The 22,298-nt window shown below is 41.0% G+C and overlaps 1 protein-coding gene across 2 annotated transcripts in view; it reads right to left on the reverse strand.

Moving 5' to 3' along the window:
* Positions 1-6,940: 6,940 nt before the first annotated feature.
* The window catches only part of vopp1 (VOPP1 WW domain binding protein), a 22,162-nt gene continuing 6,804 nt past the window's right edge, over positions 6,941-22,298 (reverse strand). For both annotated transcript variants that reach the window (XM_005941260.3, XM_005941259.3), the window contains exons 2-5: positions 19,401-19,459; positions 16,145-16,222; positions 13,725-13,858; positions 6,941-10,032 (exon numbers count right to left, since the gene is read on the reverse strand). In XM_005941260.3, coding sequence (XP_005941322.1) covers positions 9,827-10,032; positions 13,725-13,858; positions 16,145-16,222; positions 19,401-19,459 — 477 coding nt within the window. In that variant the 3' untranslated portion in view covers positions 6,941-9,826. The remainder of the gene's footprint in view (positions 10,033-13,724; positions 13,859-16,144; positions 16,223-19,400; positions 19,460-22,298) is intronic.

Below are 22,298 nucleotides of genomic sequence, written 5' to 3' on the forward strand. Positions count from 1 at the left end.
CACACACACACACACACACACACAATAGCAGCCCCTCTCCCTCTGGTTTTGCATTTGCGCTTGCTGTTGCTCGCGTTCTCAACATTTCTGCCCGTGCGCTCTCAACTCTTTCTCTACGCTGGTTTTGTGGCACAATCTGATTGGCTGTTCTGGTCTCCATTTCGGAATCCATTTCGTCCAAAACTCAAACGAGGCAGTGGCGCAGGAACACAGAGTGGCGGAGTTTGAAATATTACTCTTTCTGGGTCACAAAATAAACTTTTAAGATATCTTCATGCCAGAATGTTTCTGTGTAAACTTCAAATATCTGCTCGATTCATCAAGACATCACATATTTGCAAAAGTGCTCTAACGTTTTCGGAGATGCCTGTTACCCACCAGCTGACCGCACAACTGGACTGGCCATTGGGCATAGCGGGCATTTGCCCGGTGGGCCGATGGTGATTTTTCATTTTTATGTTTGTTTGGGTTTTTTTGTAACGGTATAAACAATGAAAGATGGTGGATTAGCCAATTGGTCATGATCAACTCTGGGCTGGACCAATTACAATACATCCGTATTGAGGGGGAAAGGAACGCAATTCGTCCCGCACTTCAGCTAGAATGAAAAAAAGACACAAAGCTGGAGTTATTCTGTGTTTTTGCTGCTCAGCTGCCTCTTCTTCTCTCATTCTCTCCCCCTCCCTCTCCTGTTGCTACTTCAATCATGAAACTGATCAGTGATCAGCTGATCGACTTTTCTGCCACAAGTCCCGTGTCTCTTGTTTGTTTATCGCCCACTTTGTGCCATGATATGGTCAGGATATGTGGTGAGAGGGAAACATGAAGGTGATACAAATCATACAGTGTACATCACTGTCACAACAGCGTTTGTTTTAGTTCAAAGGCTTTATGGTTTTTCCTGTAATACCTGGTGGTGTAGTCGACCGATTTTTTGTCAGTTCAGCCTTTTATATTATGTTTAACCCGAGTGACCACCCGGTCAGCTGGTGGGTAACAGGCATCTCCGAAAACGTTAGAGCACTTTTGCAAATATGTGATGTCTTGATGAATCGAGCAGATATTTGAAGTTTACACAGAAACATTCTGGCATGAAAATATCTTAAAAGTTTATTTTGTGACCCAGACAGAGTAATATTTCAAACTCCGCCCCTCTGTGTTCCTGCGCCACTGCCTCGTTTGAGTTTTGAATGAAATGGATTCTGGGATATTTCATTTTGTCATTTCGAGCTGATTGGAGACCAAAACAGCCAATCAGATTTTTTTGCATCCAAGTCTTGTGTGTGTGTGTGTGTGTGTGTGTGTGTGTGTGTGGATAATAGCAAACACTGAAATTGTCACGGGTTGCTTAGAGGATCCACTCGCAGGACTCCTGGGTAGCATTCAAACAGAGATTGTTTATTACAGATCTTCACCAAGTGTATGTACAGACAGTACGCGGTTAGTGCTATATACAAGACGTGAGGGGCAGGGGTCCAGGGCTCCAGGGAAAACGGGGAAATCACACACGTGCTCAGAACAGCCTCTCTCCACTCCGCTAGCGACCTGTCACTCCTTCCACACTCCACACGGGGAAACACGGGGACGGGGAATCTAGGAACAAAGGAACACGTTAAGTCTCTGAGACAGAGGCACAGGAAACTTGAGCTGGTGTGTACTGACAAGAGCCTTCACAACAATCCAGCGTTGAACAGCTGATCTCCTCCTTCTAATATACCAGCTGGTCTGATGAGGCCCAGGTGTGCACGATCCGGGAAGGCGTGGACCGAGGGCGTGAACCCGCCATGAGTTCCGCCTCAGCAACAGGGAGAGAAGGGGGGCTAGGAGTGGAGAGATGCTGATCAGCGCCTTGCCGATCCCGCAGGCCGTGACAGAAATACAGTTTTTGCACGCAGCGATGAATTTTGTTCACTCAAATTTAGCTTTTCTTCACCGAAGTAAATTTCTCCTCAAAATGCAACACTTGCACCTGCAATATATTTTTTTTACGTGCGCTCAAAATTTTTTTTAACGTGCTCTCAGAATGGTGGCACAAAAAAAACGCCATAGTTACTGGGGCCCCACCCTGGAGCCAGGCCTGGGGAGGGTGCCTGAGGGTGAGCGTCTAGTGGCCAGGCACAGCCTGAAAAAGGAAATGGGCCCATCCTCCTGTTGGCCCCCAAACAAGGCGCTGTAGGGGTCGGGTGCAAAGTGTGTTGGGCAATTCGAGAAGTTTATTTATATTGCACCAATTTACAGGAACAGTTTCCTCAAGGTTTAAGGCACGAGACTTCTTCTGAAAGTCTCGTGCCTTAAACCCTCTAGTAAACAATCTACAGTGCATCCGGGAAGTATTTACTTTGTCCACATTTTGGGATTTGATAGCCTTATTCCAAAATTAATTCAGTTCATTTTTTACCTCAGGTTTACACACAATAACCCATATTGACAAATGAAAAAAGTTTGCTTGAAATTCTTGCAAATGTATTTAAATAAAAAACTAAAATTTAACATAACTTTTCACAGCCTTTGCCATGACACTCAGAACTGAGCTCAGGTACATCCTGTTTCCTCTGATCATCTCTCAGATGGTATGGTATGTCATGTTACAGAATAAGGCTGTAACATGACAAAATGTGGAACAAGTGAAGTGCCGTGAACACTTTCCCGATGCACTGTAGGTGCTGCAGTTCTGAAGTACAAAGAGAGAGAGAGAAGGGTGTGGCTTGCTCTGAGGTGTTCCTATGGGACAACAAGAACAAAGACTGCAGGGGAAAATAAGTCGTCATTCAAGCAACGAAGTTGTTAAGTACCAGTAAAGTGTGGTGATCAGTGGTCTGATTGAGGAATGTCAGGAACCCAGGCTGAGGTGGTTTATATTTGTACGTTTTATAAAAACAGCAGAATTATGAAATTGAAACATGAATACCAGCACAATCACTAAATATCCAAGAAGTTGAATATATGGGTCCGTAGTGATTCCCAGTGTATTAAAAATCTTTCCACATTATAACTTGATCTACATCATGTCACAAAAGTAGAAAACAAAACGTTGCACATCAAGTGTTGAGATCAGACTGAGGCCTGCATCTCCCAGCCCAGAAATCAGTGAATATGTGTACTTAAAAATGAACATTGGAAATTAATATTTTTTTAAATATATCTGGATAAAAGTGATGTCGATCTCTAACTTTGTCTCTAAAGTCCTTAACGAGCTCAGGTTTTTTGTTTTCCTCACCGTTCTGTGTGGTACCAACATGGAGTTACACTGATACCTTTACACTTCATCCAGTGATCCCGACAGCACATGAATGCACATAAAATGCCTCATTTTTTGCAGAGATCTGTAAATGAATGTCATTGCATGAAAATCTGACTTGTAACAATGTTTGTGTTGATGTGTCAGTGTGTGTCTGCACTCACTGGCTCCTATGTCTAGGCTCATTATGTGTGTGCTGAAGACTGGACATTGAAAGAGACAAAGTTTTAGACACGTGTTTGTGATTTATTTGCCCTCGTTCTAGTTAGTGTTCATATGAGTGTCTGTGTTTATTTTTCCTCATTAAACTCCTGGACTTCAGTGACTTAGCAGCAAGTCAAATGTCTTAAATGTTTTAATCTGCTTAAAGTTATTGCTTACAAAGTGACAGAATTGTCTGTGATTCTGTTTAAAATAAAGCTGAATAGAGCTTGTGTACCTCCTTTTTAAAATTTTCCTTGGTTTTTTTACACATTTAGTCATATATATGTATATATATTTTGGATCTGATAAAGGGAGAAATTTACATTACACTTTAGCTAGTAATGACTTCATGAACTTTTTCACGAATAATTTTTAACCATTAGAGAAGAAAATGCTCATAATCATCTCACAGATGTAACATTATCTACAGCTACTTTCAGTACCGTTGATATTCATTTTTTCTTTTGTCTTTTTCTCCAATTGATCTTTCTGAGTTAACTTCAGTAATTCCTCCAAACCATCAACGTGTCTTTTAGACCCCGTTCCTGCAAGAATGCTCGAAGAAGTCTTGCCATTAATTAATGATTCAATCTTAAATATGATCAACCTGTCTCTAATAATCGGCTATGTACCACAGGCCTGTGCTAATGCTCAAATGTAGAGTCTGACACAACACAAAGATGTGTGTCACATGTGTTGGCAACCTTATAATACACTACTTATAAAGGCACCAGGAGAGTGGCCTACAGCTGAGAGCATTTCCTGTGGAGGGTAGGAAATGTAGGGAAAACCCTAGTGATTGCACAGTGGTTGCCCATCTTTTATATGGACAGTTATGTGCAAAATTATAGCAGTTTAACATTACTAATGTGTTTAAGCACTGATTTTGGCAGAAATGATGAAACAACATGGGAACAAATTCATGACTAGGTGTAGCAGAGTAATAGCCAACCAACAGACTTAACGCACATGGCATGCATGCTGCTAATTGGGGATGTATTCAAATTAATAGCAGTGTGGAGTTAAGTTAGGGAGGTCATTCAATCTGTGAAGAAATGGGTGTCAGTTATGGCCCTTATTTAAGAAAGGAAGGCAGCAGATGCTGTACCTGCTGGTTTTAGCCCTTTGCTCAGTGAGTAAAATGGGTCGTTCCAGTTGCACTGAGGGAAAAAGAACTTTGATCAAAAAGTTGATTGGAAACAGCGAAGTGCCTCATTTCATTTTCAGTTTATACTGTAAATGTTCCAGAAAGAAAAAACAGTTCATGTTTACATTTGGCATTGAATGTGCACAGCTCCTAGTGCCTTTGTACTGTGAGGTTATTATATTATCTTATGCCACGTTATACCCCTAATTAAAGATTGTGAAATTATTATGTAGTTTTAGTTCGCATTATTTTACTAAAGAGGTGATAACTATTAGATTTATTAGACTGATTTGTATTATATTAGACTGCTGGTTTATGGTGAATGAATGATATTGTTTTATGATGCATGATACTGCTGAGTTATAAGAAACACTGTTTTCAGAGAATCATGGCCTTATTTTTCTGATTACAAAGAGAACAGAACATACCGTAGAGGTTTTCTGCCCCATCTCATCAGGAGAAGGCCGTCACTTAGGCGCCATAATAGAGAAAGCATGTGGATGCTTAGTTTGGAGGGGGGCTGAAGCTATAAGAATGTGAGAAACGGTCAGACACGTTGAGATCAGGCGGACACCCTCCCGTGCTCATTTCCCCTCCAGATGGTTAATGCTCAAAAGTGTTTGTATGGAATAATAAGAATTGTATGAATTAAAGTAATTGTTGATTGAGCATTTATACACCGAGTGTTGCTCATCCTTTAGCCCAAAGATCAAAGAATTGGATTATTTAACAGTATATATGGAAATAGGTGCTATTAGTAACATGGAATTTTTCATCTGTTGCTTTAACACACTGCTATTATTTTGCACATAAAATGTATATATTCTGTTATTGGAGTGATCACCTTCAGCGATGTCACTGTGGTATATAACAAGAAAGATTCATCTCATTAGAAGTGACCTTTATTTACATATTTCACAATGTACAATGTAAGTCTGAAAGCAGATGAAAAAGAGGTAAATGTGGGAGGAGAAAAGCAGGATCAAAATGCTTCACCTATTTCAGTATCTATTGCATAGTTTGAGATGATTGAACTGAATACCTTTCTAATATTGTGCTCCCTATTCCCAGCCCAACTGCTTGACACCAGAAACAACCCAGAGTCAATCTAAAACCTGCTCCTGGTTACCTGTGGGAGCCCAACACTCCCAGAATCACACATGGCCTCTAACTTCACACAAGTGTGTGTGCGCACATTGCAGAGGTTAACAGTGTGACAGCTCTCAGAAATCTCATGAAACAGTATTCACGATGTTGTCGTCGTGTATGTTGTGCAAACATAAATCCAATGGCAGTTTGGGCTCTGCTATTCAGCTGTACAATTGTTTCATGTCTGCTGTCAACCCAGAGGGTATCACATTGTTCTGTGTGATCGAAACACATGGTGCGAAATTATAAATATAACTTATCTTAAAAGCATAATTCAGTTCTTTTAAAAGCACCACCAATGGTTGAAATACAATATTGATGAAATGTTGATCTCAAGTCAGATTACGCACACACGGTTTCTAATTTCGCACAAACATACAATGCTTTATTCAAGTGATGAGTTGCTGGTTAACCATGTTTAATGTGTTTAAAAATGTCTTTATGTGCAGATTTTTGACCAATTTCATAAACAGCAAGGACTGGTAACGCCTGTCTAGGGATCAAACCTTGCTACCTTATGCTGGTATGATTATCTAGGAGGGGGACAAAATATCAGCAGCTACGAGTACTTACTGTACTGCAGTAATTTTGTTCTCAGACCTGCCCCCCTTCAGAAGCTAAAGAAAGATCCCACACTACAATTTTTATCAGTCATTACAAATAAAGGATCCACATTGTAAAAGTGAGAGTGTAGCATCACAATAAACACAGTAATTCACTTTAGTTTCATGTCATATTTTTCACCTGGTGGGCCACACATCACTTATCGTCATCGATTGATATTTATTATATCTTTAAGGACAATTTTACATTAAAGCAAGCAAGTCCTGTGGATCTGTGCCTCTCCTCGCTTTATTTGTAATTCCACATGCATGAACTTTCAGATTTTGTAGCAACTATCATAATTTTGAGAAGCTAAATCGCTTAAACACTAGATTCAGTACCTGGTCCAAAATAGGCCACACCTCTTAACGTTTGAATTCAGGTGAAAGAACAGGTTGATCTAAAGAGCTCCCGAATTCAAGCATTGTACTGCAATGGGATGCCAGCGCAACAAGTCAGTTTGTGAAATGTCTTCCCTCTTAAAAATTCCACGAACAACTCTAACTCGTAGAATTCTGACTTTTTTCAGAATTCTGACTTAACACTCAGAATTCTGAATTCTGAGTTTAAACTCAGAATTCTGAATTCTGAGTTTAAACTCAGAATTCTGACTTAACACTCAGAATTCTGAATACTGAGTTTAAACTCAGAATTTCGAGTTTGAGGACAGAATTCTGACTTTTTTCAGAATTCTAGTTCCACTATAACCAGTTATAGTGGCTCCATGTCAAAGTGGTTTACGCATCTGTCTGTCAAGCAAAAGTTTGATGTGTGTCGCTACCTGAAACAACCTAAAGTAGATTACTGCAGTTTTTGCTGTGCTTGTGGGTTTCCTGCTTCTTCAGCAGTGAATGAGCTACAGCCTCAGTACATACTCTGCTGAGAGTACCTACAATACCAAAAAGGGGGGGAAAAAAATCACCTTTTCCAAATTTTCGTTATATTCAGCCATAATTATTCAGAGTATGTGTCAGAATATGTATACAGTGAGTCTGGAATATCATTAGCATACCGAACAGTGAATGGTTTGACAAAAGGCAATAAGGAAAGGTTCTTATCCTTGTAAATGTACAATATGTCTTTGATGTCATCACAAATCATGAATTAGTGCTGTGACACTGTGTGTTACACTGAACATGACTTTGGACAGATAATATTGTAGATCAAATCGTGGAGCCCTGCTCAGTGCTGACACTGATGGGCAAACCATATTATGCTCACAGACAGGTTCATGTGAACTAATGAGCATGTCCCAGTGTTCAAAACACTACTTAGAGCATCACTTGTTTTATGTTCTTTGTGTGCAGATTGTGATCAGCTGCCTTGTGCTGCTGCTGGCTCTGAGGTTTACTGACCATCGTGGTTTTAGCTCGATGCATTCTACAGCATATAATGTTGCATGGTTCCTGTACACTGTGCCCCAATACTGCTAACGTCCCATTTTAGTGTGCACTTACTGTCACATACATCCTTTAAAGGAACATCACTCAGTGTGAAATAACCAGATAAAACACAGTGTTCAGATCCCCTGCCTGATTAAAAAAATATAACACTAGCAGGGCATGCATGCTTCAACATGTAGGACTGATGGACATTCGGCAGCATTTAACTATTTAACACTCAGAGACAGCCTGAGATCTGCCCGCCACTCTCATGCAAACACACTGAGCCAGAATTAAAACCACAGCATCAATAATACATAATTCCATTTATCTTCATCATCAGGTACCAGAGGTTGTGCAAGAATAAATCATTTGAACAAGCATCAAATCAAATTTTACTGCGCATAAATAATCAAGAATTGCTAAATAATAATTTAGGTCCATGTATTTTATAAATCTGCAGCTCTAATTTTAGGGGTTTTAATAAAAATGTGCAAACTAAGGATTGATGCATGTTGCAGCAATGTTATGGAAAAATGAGCATCGTAGCAAAAAGCTTGTTAAATAGAGGAAGGTCACATTTGCAGAGTATATGGACCATTAACATCCTCAAATAAGATGAATGCAAGTGATGGTTTCCTAGATGCGCCTGTGCTCTGCACACACAGTGACTCAGCAGGTCTGACAGAGGATAGAAGAGCATCGCTGCTGCATCTCCGATGCTGCACCATCCGTCACACAGCCATGGAAAATGCTACCATCCACATCCCGCATTCAGCAGTTCTGAACTGGCATATGTTGTTGCAGTGGTTATGTCAGTGTTCTGGTGTGCTGCTGTGTCTTCTGAATAAGTTTTTCTGCTTTCACGGATACACTGTTAAATCTGCCTTTGTGTTGTCTGACAACCTGACAGTCTGTAAGAAATCAGGCTAGACTGAATTTTACGATGATGGAAAAGACATATCACTGCTGTCCCACAGACACACACAGTACCATCTTTTACTCTAAACTGGGATGTAACTGTTTTAATTACCTGACAAAGAAAGGCCAATAAATGTAGTCAAAACAACAGAACCCAGAATGATGTAAAACTGAACGCATACTGACCCCAACCAAGCTTGACTTTTGACTTCGACAAAAGCACAGACGAGCAGTCAAACACAACAAAAAAACACCTTGTGTGTTCTTGTGTCAGTGGGACTGCGGGCTAAGGTATATATGTTAACTTAATGGTGTACTACAGGCCATGTTGGTGAGTAATGCAAAATTAATGTAGCGAGTAGCATGACAAATGATGTGATGCATGACTTTTTTGAATGAGTATACAAACACTGCTCCCAAAACAACAGTAGGTGTTCCTGCTCTTACACATGTGCTGCCTCTCAGGCACACACATTTACCCAAAGAGCTCATCTCAGTGAAACTCAGAGAAGTGACACGCCCTCTCGTTTGTCCTCGCACTAAGAATCGACATCTGACGCTGATGAAAAGAGTGAGAACATAAATTGTGTTGAGGCGAAAATGTCACTGCTTTCAGGAAAAGGAGCCGCTGCCTGCTCGTTATGTCTTTACATGACTGGGAAAAACATCTGTAACATAAAATGGATCGTTATGTAAAGAGCTGTTGCACTAAAATGCTGGCTACAGAAGGCATTTTCTAACTGACCTTTTTATAATTATGGAGCTCGCTGTCAGTATTTTCAGTTTTCCTAATAGAAGAAGAACCTTTAAAAATCAAAATGTTGAATGCACATGGCAGTTTCTTTTTCTGAGCGAGATACTGAATGAAACCTCCGACTTACTCCGTCCATCCTCACTTATCGTCAGTTCAGAAAGCTGGTACATACATGTGGATTCAGAAAAAGGAGGCCTCAGATGAATGTGTTTGTGTGTAGTGTGAGCTAGAAAGGAAATGGTGAATGAGTGACTGGTTACTGTGCTTTTTCAGTCTTTTCCACATGGGAGGAGAGTGTGTGTCTTCCAGTTTTTACATCAAAAAAACGCTGTCCACTGGCACGTGTCCCTGTGTGTCTAAACATCCTGATGATTCAGCCTCAGTGCCACATTCCCTTATTTCGTTTCATCCTCGAGTCCTTGCAGACATCACTTCTTGTCGCTGTTTTTAAATATTTGTTCGTAGGATGGTGGAGGATGGTTGCAGTACGACGGAGGTGGCGGATAGGAACCCATCATCATGTGGGTGGAGCCAGGCTGTGGCGGGTACGGTGGGTGTGTCATGGTAACCCCTGGGTCGCCTCCTGCCAATCCATTCACCCCGAAGCCCTGCATGCTCCCTGGCTGCTGGGAAACTGCAGGAAAAGAGAAAAGAAATGATTCAAATGCTTTTCCTTTAAAATCTCAAGTTTAAAAATAGGCTGTTACGACAGCATTCGATTTCATTCTGGTATTCATATGTTAAATATCCAAAACCTTTTTCACATTTACTATAAACAGTAGAGCTCAGCCATCAAAGAACACAGTGCATCTATCCATGCCCCATAATCATGGTAAGAAAGTGACTTTTTTTTTTTTGAAATTCTTGAAAATTTGTTAAAAATCAAAACTAAAATATAACAGGTACAAGTACATAAACTGGTCTCATGTTTATAGTAAAAATCTTCAGTGTTATTGTTATTCCTAAAACTCTCTGATAATCAGTTAGGATAGACTGCCAGTACCTCTGAATACCACTTTATTACTCACTGAGCAGAAATCCTCTCCATCGATCGTTTCTTCACTACCACAGTTACATCACTGATTCCTTATTTATCTTTCTGCCTTCAACCCAAAGCCTTAAACAAACAGGGTGTCAGAGAAGATTAGAACAAGCAGGCTGAGATGCTGACTTTACTTTGGAGTTCATCAGAGAGAAAAACGAGTAAAAACGTCCTCCTCCGGGTCACCTTTTCAGAGAGTTTGACGCTGTGCTATTATTGGAATGTTCCACTTAAGTTTCTGCTTGGTTGACTGACACAAAGTAAAATTCCATCCATGTAAAATTATGACAAGAGTTTTAACAGCTGCTCTGCTCTCAACCAAAGTCTCATGTCTGAACTACATAATGGACATAATGTTGAGCATAATGAACAGACTTGGAAAAGTTTAGGGGACATAAATGGGACACGCCAGGGTTTGTTTCTGCAGTGGTTGGATTTGATGGACCAAAGTGATTTCATGGAGTGTTCCAGGAGAAATCTCCTTTCGATCACAGCATGATCTCTTAGAGATAGGGTGAGGAGTTCGGCCATACGGGAGGGCTCAGAGTAGAGCCGCTGAACCTCCACATCAAAAGGGGCCAGTTGAGGTGATTTGGGCATCTGACAAGGATGCCTCCAGGGCGCCTCCTAGGTGAGGTGTTTCGGGCATGTGCCACCGGGAGGAGGCCCCGGAGCAGATGCAGCTCACGCTGGAGAGATTAAATCTCTCGGCTGGCCTGGGAACGCCTTGGTGTTCCCCCGAACAAGCTGGAGAAGGTGGCTGGGGAGAGGGAGGTCCGGACTTCTCTGCTTAGGCTGCTGCCCCCTCGACCCGGTCCCGGATAAGCGGAAGAAGATGGACGCGATTGATCTTCTTTCGATGTAAAGGAGACCAAAAAGATGCTTCAAAGAGATGCGTAAGAGGCCAGCTAGCATGCATCCAGCAAGCATCTATCCTTGAACACCATGCCGATGTGGTGAAGGAGTGAGTACAAGTACCTGGACGCTCACTGGAAGACCAGCGCAGACTGCATACAAGATGGAGATCAGCAGACTCTTGGTTAAGGAAGCTGAGGTACTTCAACATGTGCAGTAAAATGTTGGAGATTTTCTATCAGTCTGTTGTGTCTAGCATCACAGCTGGCAGCACCCAGAGACTGAATGAACTAATCAGGAAGGATGATTCACTGTAAACGGTGGTGAGGAGGGCAAAACTGTTAGCTTGGACAATCTTGACCACCCACGGCACGTTTTCTAACAGAGTGATTCTGGACAAGATAAGGACAGATATCAGAAACGTTCCTCCACTGTGCAGCACATCAGTGTTAACATTTTATTTCTACTTTACTTTGTTGATTTTTAAAATATTCCACATACAAATGAATTTCTCTATATCATGTTATTATTATTTTATTAATAATGACATTAATAATAATAACATACTGTGTGATGTCTGCCTGAATAGCTTTTAAAAAGGAAACCATGTTTGTGCCTGTTTTTCTCTTATGCAAACATTCAGTTCTTAGGGTGCCTGTCATATCCACTTCCCTCATATCGGACTATAAAGTATACTTCGGCAGTCCAGATGGCCTTTAGAGCTCAGAGTAATACAGTTACATGTTAGCATAAGTACATGTTAGTCACACCACTGCGTTCATAAACAGAGCCACACGGCTGCCAAACTTTAATAAAAGAAACATATGCAGAATGTTTGAGTTAAGTGTGCTGGTCCTCAAAACGTGGGCCTTGTACTTTGGAGTAGAGATGGCACGATACCACTTTTTTATGTCCGATACCGATATCATAAATTTGGATATCTGCCGATACCGATATGAATCCGATATAGTGTTTTTTAAATCAACAAAACTGTTTTTTAAATATCTTGCTGCATTTTGTATAAGTTCATACTCAAGTTTAAAACAACAACTACACTAAAGCTATTCTGTTATACCTGTACGCAAAAGAGAATATTTCATAGTTCAGCAATACTGATCAATCTAATAAACTTAAACCTACACCATCCTCCCTATTCTGGTATTTTAAAGAGTACTTAGCGTAAATATTAAGCAACCTAACTAATAGGGTTCCAACTCCCAGCAACAACAAAAATAAATAAATAAAAAATAGGGAACCACCCCTCACGCTCCACCTCATGATGCTTAATCGACGTAATCAACCTTAATTTGATGCAGTGTGAAAAAAAATGCACAGAAATCAATTATTTTTCAAGAAATATTAAATAGATTCAACATCTTTCTTCAACAAAATTGCAGACTGCACAGATGGTACCTTCCCAAAGGAAAAAGTACTATAGCTTACTAGGGTATATTAGACTTAATAGTCACTATATACAGTAATTGACTTCTATTCATTTTACATCAAATTAAAACTTTGGGTGTCAGATAATTATTTATTAAAAGCTAGACATTTTAAATGAGAATAAGAAAGAAAAGTATGTCTTTGTGCCCCCTTTTCCCTGTTAATGCCCTATCGGCCCCCCTGGCTAAACTTTGCTAGATCCGCCCCTGCACAGTAGAAAAAGATCCTGGTGTAGAAAGTAATATTAAATAAATTCTAACAACAGCTTATCAAGCTTAAACGTGCTGCTGTTGTTCAGCCGCTGGTTTCCTCTTTCTGGTGCAAAGTGGGCCAAAAACAAACAAGAGAGACGGACTCGCGACAGAAAAGCCGATCAGCTGATCATTAATCAGTTTCATGATTGAAGTAGCAGCAAGAAGAGGCAGTCGCTCCATATATCGCTTGTTAAGCTTAACGCAGGAATGCTTTACAAACATTCAGAGATGGACTTACACACTTGCTTTACTTCTCTCGGGGATAACTTTGTCGGAGATGAAATGCCGGGTTGCTAGCGAAGCTCCACATGCTATCCAGACCACCGACAGGTCCCGCATGCCACAGCCGCTCTATCACGTGATGCATACTGCTCCGACGTGCTAACGTTCTGAGGTGAGTTACGGCGTGTTGCAAGTTTTCTGAGGTGCTTTCGTGATATTTAATGGATCGGATTACATTTTTTATTTTTCTCCGATATCCGATCCAGTAATTTAGGTCAGTATCGGACCGATACCGATACGTAATATTGGATCGGTCCATCTCTACTTTGGAGTAAGTTTGATGCAACCATGTCTTCTTCTGACTTCACTTTCTTACACTGTTCAACTCAACGGTTTTCCATGGTAAACACAAATCTCACACCGTTTTAATTTTTCTTTTTATTCAATATGAAGTTTTACTGCATCTTAGTTTGTCACTCTTGTCTGTGCACCTGTCACAGCCTACTGTACCTGGTGTGGTAACAGGGTGCCTAGTGAAGGAGACATTGAAGGCTGGCTCGTCTCTCAAAGGAGACGGGTACATCCTTCTGCGAATGAAGAAGCCTGCACCACAGCAGAACAACACTCCCATCATCAGCAGCACCCTGAGAAGAAAACAAAACATATCACTGTAAATACAGGAGTTCTGGCTAAAATCAGAATGATGACGTTATGTGGCAAACTATCCAGCTAGCATGTCAACAATGACATGACTTTGCTACCAAAAAATGTTATTAAGCATGAAAGCTACATTTGCTGTTTCTAAAAGACATCTCTGATGTTATGAATATGTTGTCGGTCATCATTCCATTTATTCACTTTCTGCTGCTTATCCGGGTTCGGGTTGGAGGCTGGACTCTGAGTAGACAAACCCAGACTACCCTTCACCCCACCCACCTCTTGCAGCTCATCCTGGGGGGACATCGAGTTGTTTACTGTCGGGATTTAGCTGATTGTGGCGATTAGGACCCACGAGCAGACTCACAGACTCCCACAGGCAGACAAGATTAAACAGGAGACAAGTCCTTTAATAAAGGCTGATGCAAGGATACAAAATAACTCCAAAATACAAAGGAAACAATAACTTCACTAACAGAAATCTATAATGAAAAAAAAACCCAATAGAGACACTAGCAAATAGATATTTGGAAGCTAGGAGACAGAATACTTGAATAACCACTGAAGGTCCAAAATTATAGAGGCACTAGGAAAAAAGAAAAATTCTAATAAAAAGTCCGTGACAGCTTCCTAGATCTGCCTTGAGGTCTACTCTCTTAACAACACCCCAGACATCCCATACTCCCTCAGCACCACCCCACAGGATAGTCCAGATAACACAGGCAGACTGGTTAGGAAAACACCCTCAAATATCCTTGAGCTGGTCCAGTCCTCCTGACTCCTACGTTCCTGACTCTCCTCTCCTGTATCCTGGCACAGACCAGGGAGGCTGAGAAGTGCGACTCCCCCTATAGATAGAGCACACCTTCCATCCCCCCTTCTAATAAGGGGGGGCACCACCCCAGTCTGCCAAACCAGAGGTGCTGAGACTTGTCAGCCAAAATAAAGCCACAACACCCAAAGCCTCAAGGGACTAAGGGAGAACCACCCCCCGGGGAGTCTGCCACCAAGCAGTTTTTAACTACATTAGTGACCTCACCCCCAGTGACAGGCAAGTCATCCCCCTTATCCCCAGTCTCTGCTTCCATTACAGAAGGTATGGAAGTGGGATTAAGGAGATCCTCAAAGTGGACTCTCCACACCTGACAGAGTAATACGGAAAGTGCGGCTGATCCTTTTTCTGTTTGCTTTGTTGTTGCTGCGCCTCCCAACTCTGTTACTTATGTTCGTTCTTTATAAGTAATCACACTTTCATGAATAAAAGTTTGTTGAACCAGAACAGCATTTTGGCATCTTGTGTGTTAGGTCCTTTCGAGCCATGAATTTAGGAACTGTAACTATTATCACTGTGGACATTAAGGGGGTCATAATGTAAACAATTATCATGTTGTATTTAATAAGAAAACACCATAAATTTGTCAGTAAAACTGAGGAAACTGATCCTATGAACTAAGAGCTGTTTTATAATAGCCAGATTTTTTTAGCCACTGGAAAAACATCTAGTTAAGTCTCTTAGCATCCACCAATCACTTAGGGATAGAGTTAATAGATGGAAGTCTAAACAGCTCGCCAGCAATCAAGCGGATGTTAAGAAGTCAAATTTCAGAATGGGAAGCTTTTTTTAACTTTTATTTAAAAAATGATTTCTTTCTCTTAAAAAGTTTGTAGCGAGACCTTTGATCTTTTCTCATTTTCAAAAACCTTGGAGCTAAACATATCTTTGCAAAGCAGTTGCTGCAACATTATGCTAACAGAATAGCCACTGAAATGGTTGCTGAATGAGACCAGCATGCAGTATATTTGTACACATAAGTGGTGTTTATATGTGCAAAAGTTAAAAACAGACTTTTTTTTTACCAGTGTAGAAGAAATTACTCTAACAGTGATGAGTACCTGCTGAATTTTGCTTGATAATTAAATAACTACACAGTCTACTGTAGTCTCTAAATGACACAAGCCCATTGTGAAGTTCTACCCACTGTGCTCAATAAAAGCAGAGGACACAATATGATGCTAAAAACAAATTACAGCCTCTTGTTTTGCCTGTAATTCAGTCAGCCCTATGTCGAATGTGTGCGCCAGAAGTCACCACTGAAAGAAAGCTCAGTCCACATATGCTGCACACCACGGGGTAAAGCTCTTTAATATAGCTACACCTGCAAAACAAAATGGTAAAAATGTGCACAAGTTTATGATTGTGTTATTTGTTTGTTTGGTCTTTGCTCGTTTTCACAGCTGTGCACACATAGTAAACCCAACACACAGTAACTCACCAGAAGTACCATAGTCTTTGGATGGACAGGGCTCTCACACAGCAGCGAGTCCCACAGCAGTCCTCGTAGGAACGGCATCTGCAGCAAGTCACACGGCAATGAGTCAGCAACAGCATGGAGCAGTTAGCCTCTGTTATTGTTTTACTGTTTAGCTACTTGGGAGTGGTGAAGTTTCTGTTGAGGTGCAGGCGTCACAGAGAGAAAATACTGGGAGATGATAGAAGATTACAATACACAGTGTTTGAGCCATTTTCTTTCAGACCACAAACAAACCTTTAACCAGTGTGCCTGGCACTAGGCCAAGACTACTGAACAACAGTGAGAGTACAACTATTATTGTTAACTATTATTGTTAACGTTTTAAGAACATTATCCCATTCCTTCTTTTCTGCACCTGCAAGCTGCTTTGCAACCCACCTCTATCTTTCTTGCTGTATCTGACCTCAGATATATATCTGCTGTCATCTGTTCCAGGATTTTACTGCAGCTCTCCCAGACTCTGGCTTTCCATGGAAGGGTGAGAAGAAGAACTCTACATTTCATTTATGGCCTCGGTAGAGTGTAGAACCATGCCACCAAATATAAATTACTACAGATGGAAATATCATTTAGTATCTCGGGGTCTTGTTCGCGAGTGATGGGAGAAAGGAGCCGGAGATCGACAGACGGATTGGGGCTGCGGCTGCAGTAATGCGGACGCTGCACCGGTCAGTCGTGGTGAAGAGGGAGCTGAGTGTAAAAGCGAAGCTCTCAATTTACCGGTCGATCTACGTCCCTACCCTCACCTATGGCCATGAGCTGTGGGTAGTGACCGAAAGAACGAGATCGCGGATACAAGCGGCAGAAATGAGCTTCCTCCGAAGGCTGGCTGGCCTCTCCCTTAGAGATAGGGTGAGAAGTTCGGCCATCCGGGAGGGGCTCAGAGTAGAGCAGCTGCTGCTCCACATCGAAAGGAGCCAGCTGAGGTGGTTCGGGCATCTGGCAAGGATGCCCCCTGGGCGCCTCCTGGGCGAGGTGTTCCAGGCATGTCCCACCGGGAGGAGGCCCTGGGGCAGACCCAGGACACGCTGGAGAGATTATATCTCTCGGCTGGCCTGGGAACGCCTTGGTATTCCCCCAGACAAGCTGGAGGAGGTGGCTGGGGAGAGGGAGGTCTGGACCTCTTTGCTTAGGCTGCTACCCCCGCGACCCGGCCCCGGATAAGCGGATGAAGATGGATGGATGGATGGAAATATCATTCTTAACTTATTATTAACTTCCAGTCAATTTTTTTTATATAGCAACAGATTACTACAACAGTTGCCTCAACCGTTAGGTAAAGACCTTACAATAATACAGAGAATGCCCCAACAATCCAAGGACCTCCTATGAGCAAGAACTTGGTGACAGTGGGAAGGAAAATCTTCCTTTTAACAGGAAGAAGAGATCGCTCCGATACAGCACGTTTCAGTATTTTATTTTTATTTCAGTATTTTGGCGTCATGAACAACAACTCGAGTTATAAGATAAATACGATTTAGCCATCTCACATTCTTTCTTCTCAACAGGTGAGTGAGTCCATAGTTTTCAGTCTGACACTGGTGGAGCCCATCAGCAAAAAAGAAAAGTCTCCTCTTACGGACAGATTTCACCTCTTTGAAATCAATTATTTATTCAGACTTAGAAGCCAAGCAGTTGCTTTCAAGGGTAAAAGCTCTGCAAGTACAGAAGGAAGTTGATGATGGATGGAATATCTTCCTTTTTATTGTAATGGTTTTGTGTTGAACTTGTGTGTTTTTGAGCTTATTGTCTCCAGTAATTAGGACATCAGAGAAACTCCATATAACTCCAGAGAAAAAACATCTCTGCCAGATATTTTAGTTGTTCAACTGCAAGACAGTTAAACACTGTTTTTACCTCAGTGTACTACAGAGCTGAGGAAAAACTGTCCTGCCACACACAGTAAATTACATTAGTCTGTATGTACAGTAACATACTTTTTTTTTATTGCAGTACAGAGAGTCTCGCTACAGTTCCCTGACATTTCCACCATAATTTGCAATACACCCAGGTGTATTTTTGCATTAATCACACTTTCTGCTTGGTAAACAAAATTTAAAGACGTTTCCCTTTAACTGACAACCCAGCAGCCTGGGAACAGTCAGGACAGAGGCCAACTGTGGTTGACCAGTCTGAGAAGTGCAGCAGGAAACTGGAATTAATGCAGCTGGAAAAAAAAGTTGTCTGCAGTGCGTGTGTGTGCATGTGTGTGTGCGATAGATGACTATGGACAAATCAGCATGACCTCTCATGCTGGGATCTCCCATTCCTAGCCCTTCTAGCATTTCAGCGCTAGAGCTGGGAGGCTAATCAATGTCCGCAGATGCTGCAAAGCATGCAGCGAGCAGTGTTTGCATCACACCAGATAAAGTTGATGCCAGTTTCTGTCACACTCCTTGTGTGTAGGTAGCATAATATTTATACTCTCTATGCATTGGCACAAAACATTTTACCTAAAAAAGGGTTTTTGCATCACTACTTACAAAAATACTGATTCCATCACATCAAAATATTCTAATTATTATTATTATTGTTGACACTTCAGTTATCATTCTGTTAAGGTTTGAGGGATATTACAGTTTCCACAAAGATTTAAGAGGTGCGAACAGGAAACATAACATCAGGATCAAATCTGTAGGCCAGAGCCGGTCTGAGAGAGGCAGTTCATTTACAATTAATCCCACTGTATAGAAATTAGTGGCTGTTAAACGATGACAGTACATCATTAAACATAATAAGATAGCATTCGATGAACAGAAATTAATGGAGTGAACAGCCCGGGTAATAAATGATTGCAAAGCTGCAGCGAGGTGCTCGGGCTGCATGCACAGCCACTGCAGCCGTTACTGCTTCTCTGCTGAATAGTCAAATCGCTTGGATTTCCACAGTTTTTAGAACATCAGCAAGAACTAGTCACCACATGCCACGCCTCTGCCTCATGCTTCTCCATGCATGCATTGACTTGTGATGTAAAAGTGGAGTTTTAGTTTTGAAGTCCTAATTGTCAAATATTCTCCCAAAGTCATTTTCATTTTTATTATATAAAAACAGTAATGCATGAGAAACTCATTTTAGGGTAACACATTTAATCTACTAACATGTTTTAATCTCATTCTTTTACAAACATCTCAGACCTACAAAACGTTTACACATGAAAAGGATGGTTAGTGACCACAGTGGACATCCAAGGGTTGAGCTCATTGGTTTAAAAACTTACATGAAGTAGATGGGGTATCCACCTTCGAAATACCAGCAGTACTTTTTCGCTTCTACACACTGTAAAAGAGAAAAAGGTGATGATTAAAAACTTGCAACTCTTTCCAACTCACAAAATGAAGCTCAGTTAGCAGCAGCAGCTCTTGCTGGGTTCTCAATTTTTCAAATGGTCTTAAACCTTTGATCGGGAGTGTATTATGTGTGGTGTCGAGCAGGGGGGTAATTAATGTTGCCTGAGCAGTACAAAGAAGTTTGTAGCTGGGACATTCCAGCCAATAGCTGACAAATGAGGGCTTAGTAACATAAAAAATCAAAAGGTAATAAAATGATTTATAATAAACTCCATTTACTGCAAAGTAAAATGGGTTCTAGTATATACAGATTCACTGACTGGTGCTTTACTCGTGGAATATTCCACTCTCATGCTAGGGTAAAACTTCTTACCCCTAGAAAAGATCCAGTGTGTTCATGGACTCATTTCCTGCTCTTCCCATGAGAATAAAACCATTTTAAATTGTATTGGAAAGAGAGAGCCTCGGAGGGTTTTAAAAATATCTTTAGCCTTTGCATATCCCTTCCAAAGAAAACCTCAAATAGAGTCCAGGAAACTGCTTCTCAAAAACAGCTTAAGAAAGTCACTCTGTGTATACACATTGTGGATGAAAGATGCAGAGACATTTTCACTGTGACTAAAAACCTGAAACACGGACGCCAGCTTGGCTCACTGGGAGGAGCGGGTGGCAACGTGCCGTATGGCTGAGATCGGTCGGACCTGTTAAAAGGGATTTTTTCCTTCCCACTGTCGCCAAAATGCTTGCTCATAGGATGATTGTTGTTTTTTCTGTATTCTCTGTATCATTGTATGGTTCTTACCTTACAATATAAAGCGCCTTGATGCAATTGTTGTTGTGATTTGGTGTCATATAAATAAAACTGTCTCTTATCTCACATTCATCTAGACAACATAAGCAATGTCAGTCACCTCTGGCATGAGGGATATGAGTGTGAAATAACAGAACTATTCCACTGTTATATCCTGTACAATGGAAGAAACAGGAGAAAACTACAGTACAATTTATGACATTATCAATCTGAAAGTGTATTTAAAAGGAAATGCGCAATTTCACAATTTTTAACTTTGTTACCATCTATTCACTTGTATTTGGACCTAATTCTCATCCTGTCTTCAACCCTCTGCCAGCCATGAATACAATCCAGCTCTGTTCATTGTCTTTCTCTAATTAGAGCTGGTTGGAAAAGCTGACAGTGGAGAAAATAGTCCCTCTGTGCTCCCACAGGACAAAAATGACCATTACGCAACCAGAGGATGTGTTTTCTTGCTTTAAAAGCAGCTCAGATGGCTTTTGGATTGAGGACGCCGGGAAGGATGAATAGTTCAAATGGTTGTATGCTGCACTGAAAGCTTTTAGAAGCAGCGAAAGTGTTCGGGATGATCAGGAAGGGAAGAGCTCTGCAACAGTCGGACATCCGAGAACACCACTTTGCTCCAACACAGAGCCATCAATCTCATTTGAATTTTGCTCACTCGGACTGTGTTGCAAAAATTTCCTGATTAGACATAAAGCAAGAAAAACTTTCTTCCAGTACTGATATGAAAATAGCCACAGAGAGCTTATGAATGTTGTTGCAATAGTCATACTTGTCTTCAGTTTTTCAACTATTTAATTAAATCTAATATTTTGTTCCATCTCTTCTAATCCTCTATGTCCTCGGTCATGGTCCAGACCCAGGCTTCTTTGTGGAACCAGACCTTTTACTAGGTTTTGATAAACCTAAATTTCTATATTACTCTGCACAACTTTTCCTGTATATACACAGGATACTAAGTCAAGCTTGTCAGCCATCCAAAGCATTTATTCAGAGCACATGGGAAAGCAGAAAACTCCACAAGGACACGAGATACTGAAGTCCGATGAAGTCAGGGAACCAGGAAGATTAAAGCTGAGATGGTTTCCATGAGAAATGTAGAAAAAGAACATTTCAAACTTCACCTTTTCCAGCGCCACTTCACATTGGGGTCCACATATCATTCACCGCATGACACACTTGAGGACTTTTACTGTTTTAGTCTGTACTAAGCTCTTTGCACCCATCTCCATCATATACCCAAAACTATAAGGAGCCATCATTTCTACACTCACTAACCACTTTATTAGGTACACCAGTTGAACTGTTCCCTAATCCAATGCACCCAACCAACATGAAACTCAACATGTCAACAAATTTGGAGCAACTGAGTGATGCTATCATGTCATATAAAGTAAAATCTCTGAGGAATCTTTTTAAATCTATGCTATGAAGCCAATTCTAAAGACAAAAAGGGGGCTCCAACTAACTACTATTAAAGTGTGCCTAAAAGTGCCAGGTTAGCAAACCTGGGGTTGAAGTACTTATCTTTGTTAGTTTATTGTGAACAACTAGCAACAATCAGAACGTTAAGTCTAGGATCTGGTTGCAGTCCTATTACATCAATCAACAGTATTGACCCCACGGGTGTTTCCTTAACTGTGCCAGTTCAAAGTTGATATTTGCAGAACCTGGTACCACCCATTTGGTTGTTCCCAAATCCCAAATTCCAACAACTGCTCATACCTAACACCTGTTTAACTTCTTCTTTATGTTTATGTCAATAAAGGCCGTGAAGCCCATTCAAATCTGAACATCATACAACAATAGAGGTCACAATTAGTTTCTAAGCATTTCCTGAATATAGAAGAAAGGTGAAATTACCATGTGTCACAAAACTGAGTGGCAGTGCCTTCATATTGTTATTATAGCCACAGATACATCCTTTTCTGTGTGCAATTAAAATGTGCAATTCACTTGTACTTGTATTTTTATTTTTATTCCTATTTATTCTATTTATCCCCTTCGTATA

The sequence above is a fragment of the Haplochromis burtoni genome, unplaced genomic scaffold, assembly GCF_018398535.1.
Source record: "Haplochromis burtoni strain Fernald_Lab_line unplaced genomic scaffold, NCSU_Asbu1 Contig_309, whole genome shotgun sequence".
Taxonomy (NCBI): domain Eukaryota; kingdom Metazoa; phylum Chordata; class Actinopteri; order Cichliformes; family Cichlidae; genus Haplochromis; species Haplochromis burtoni.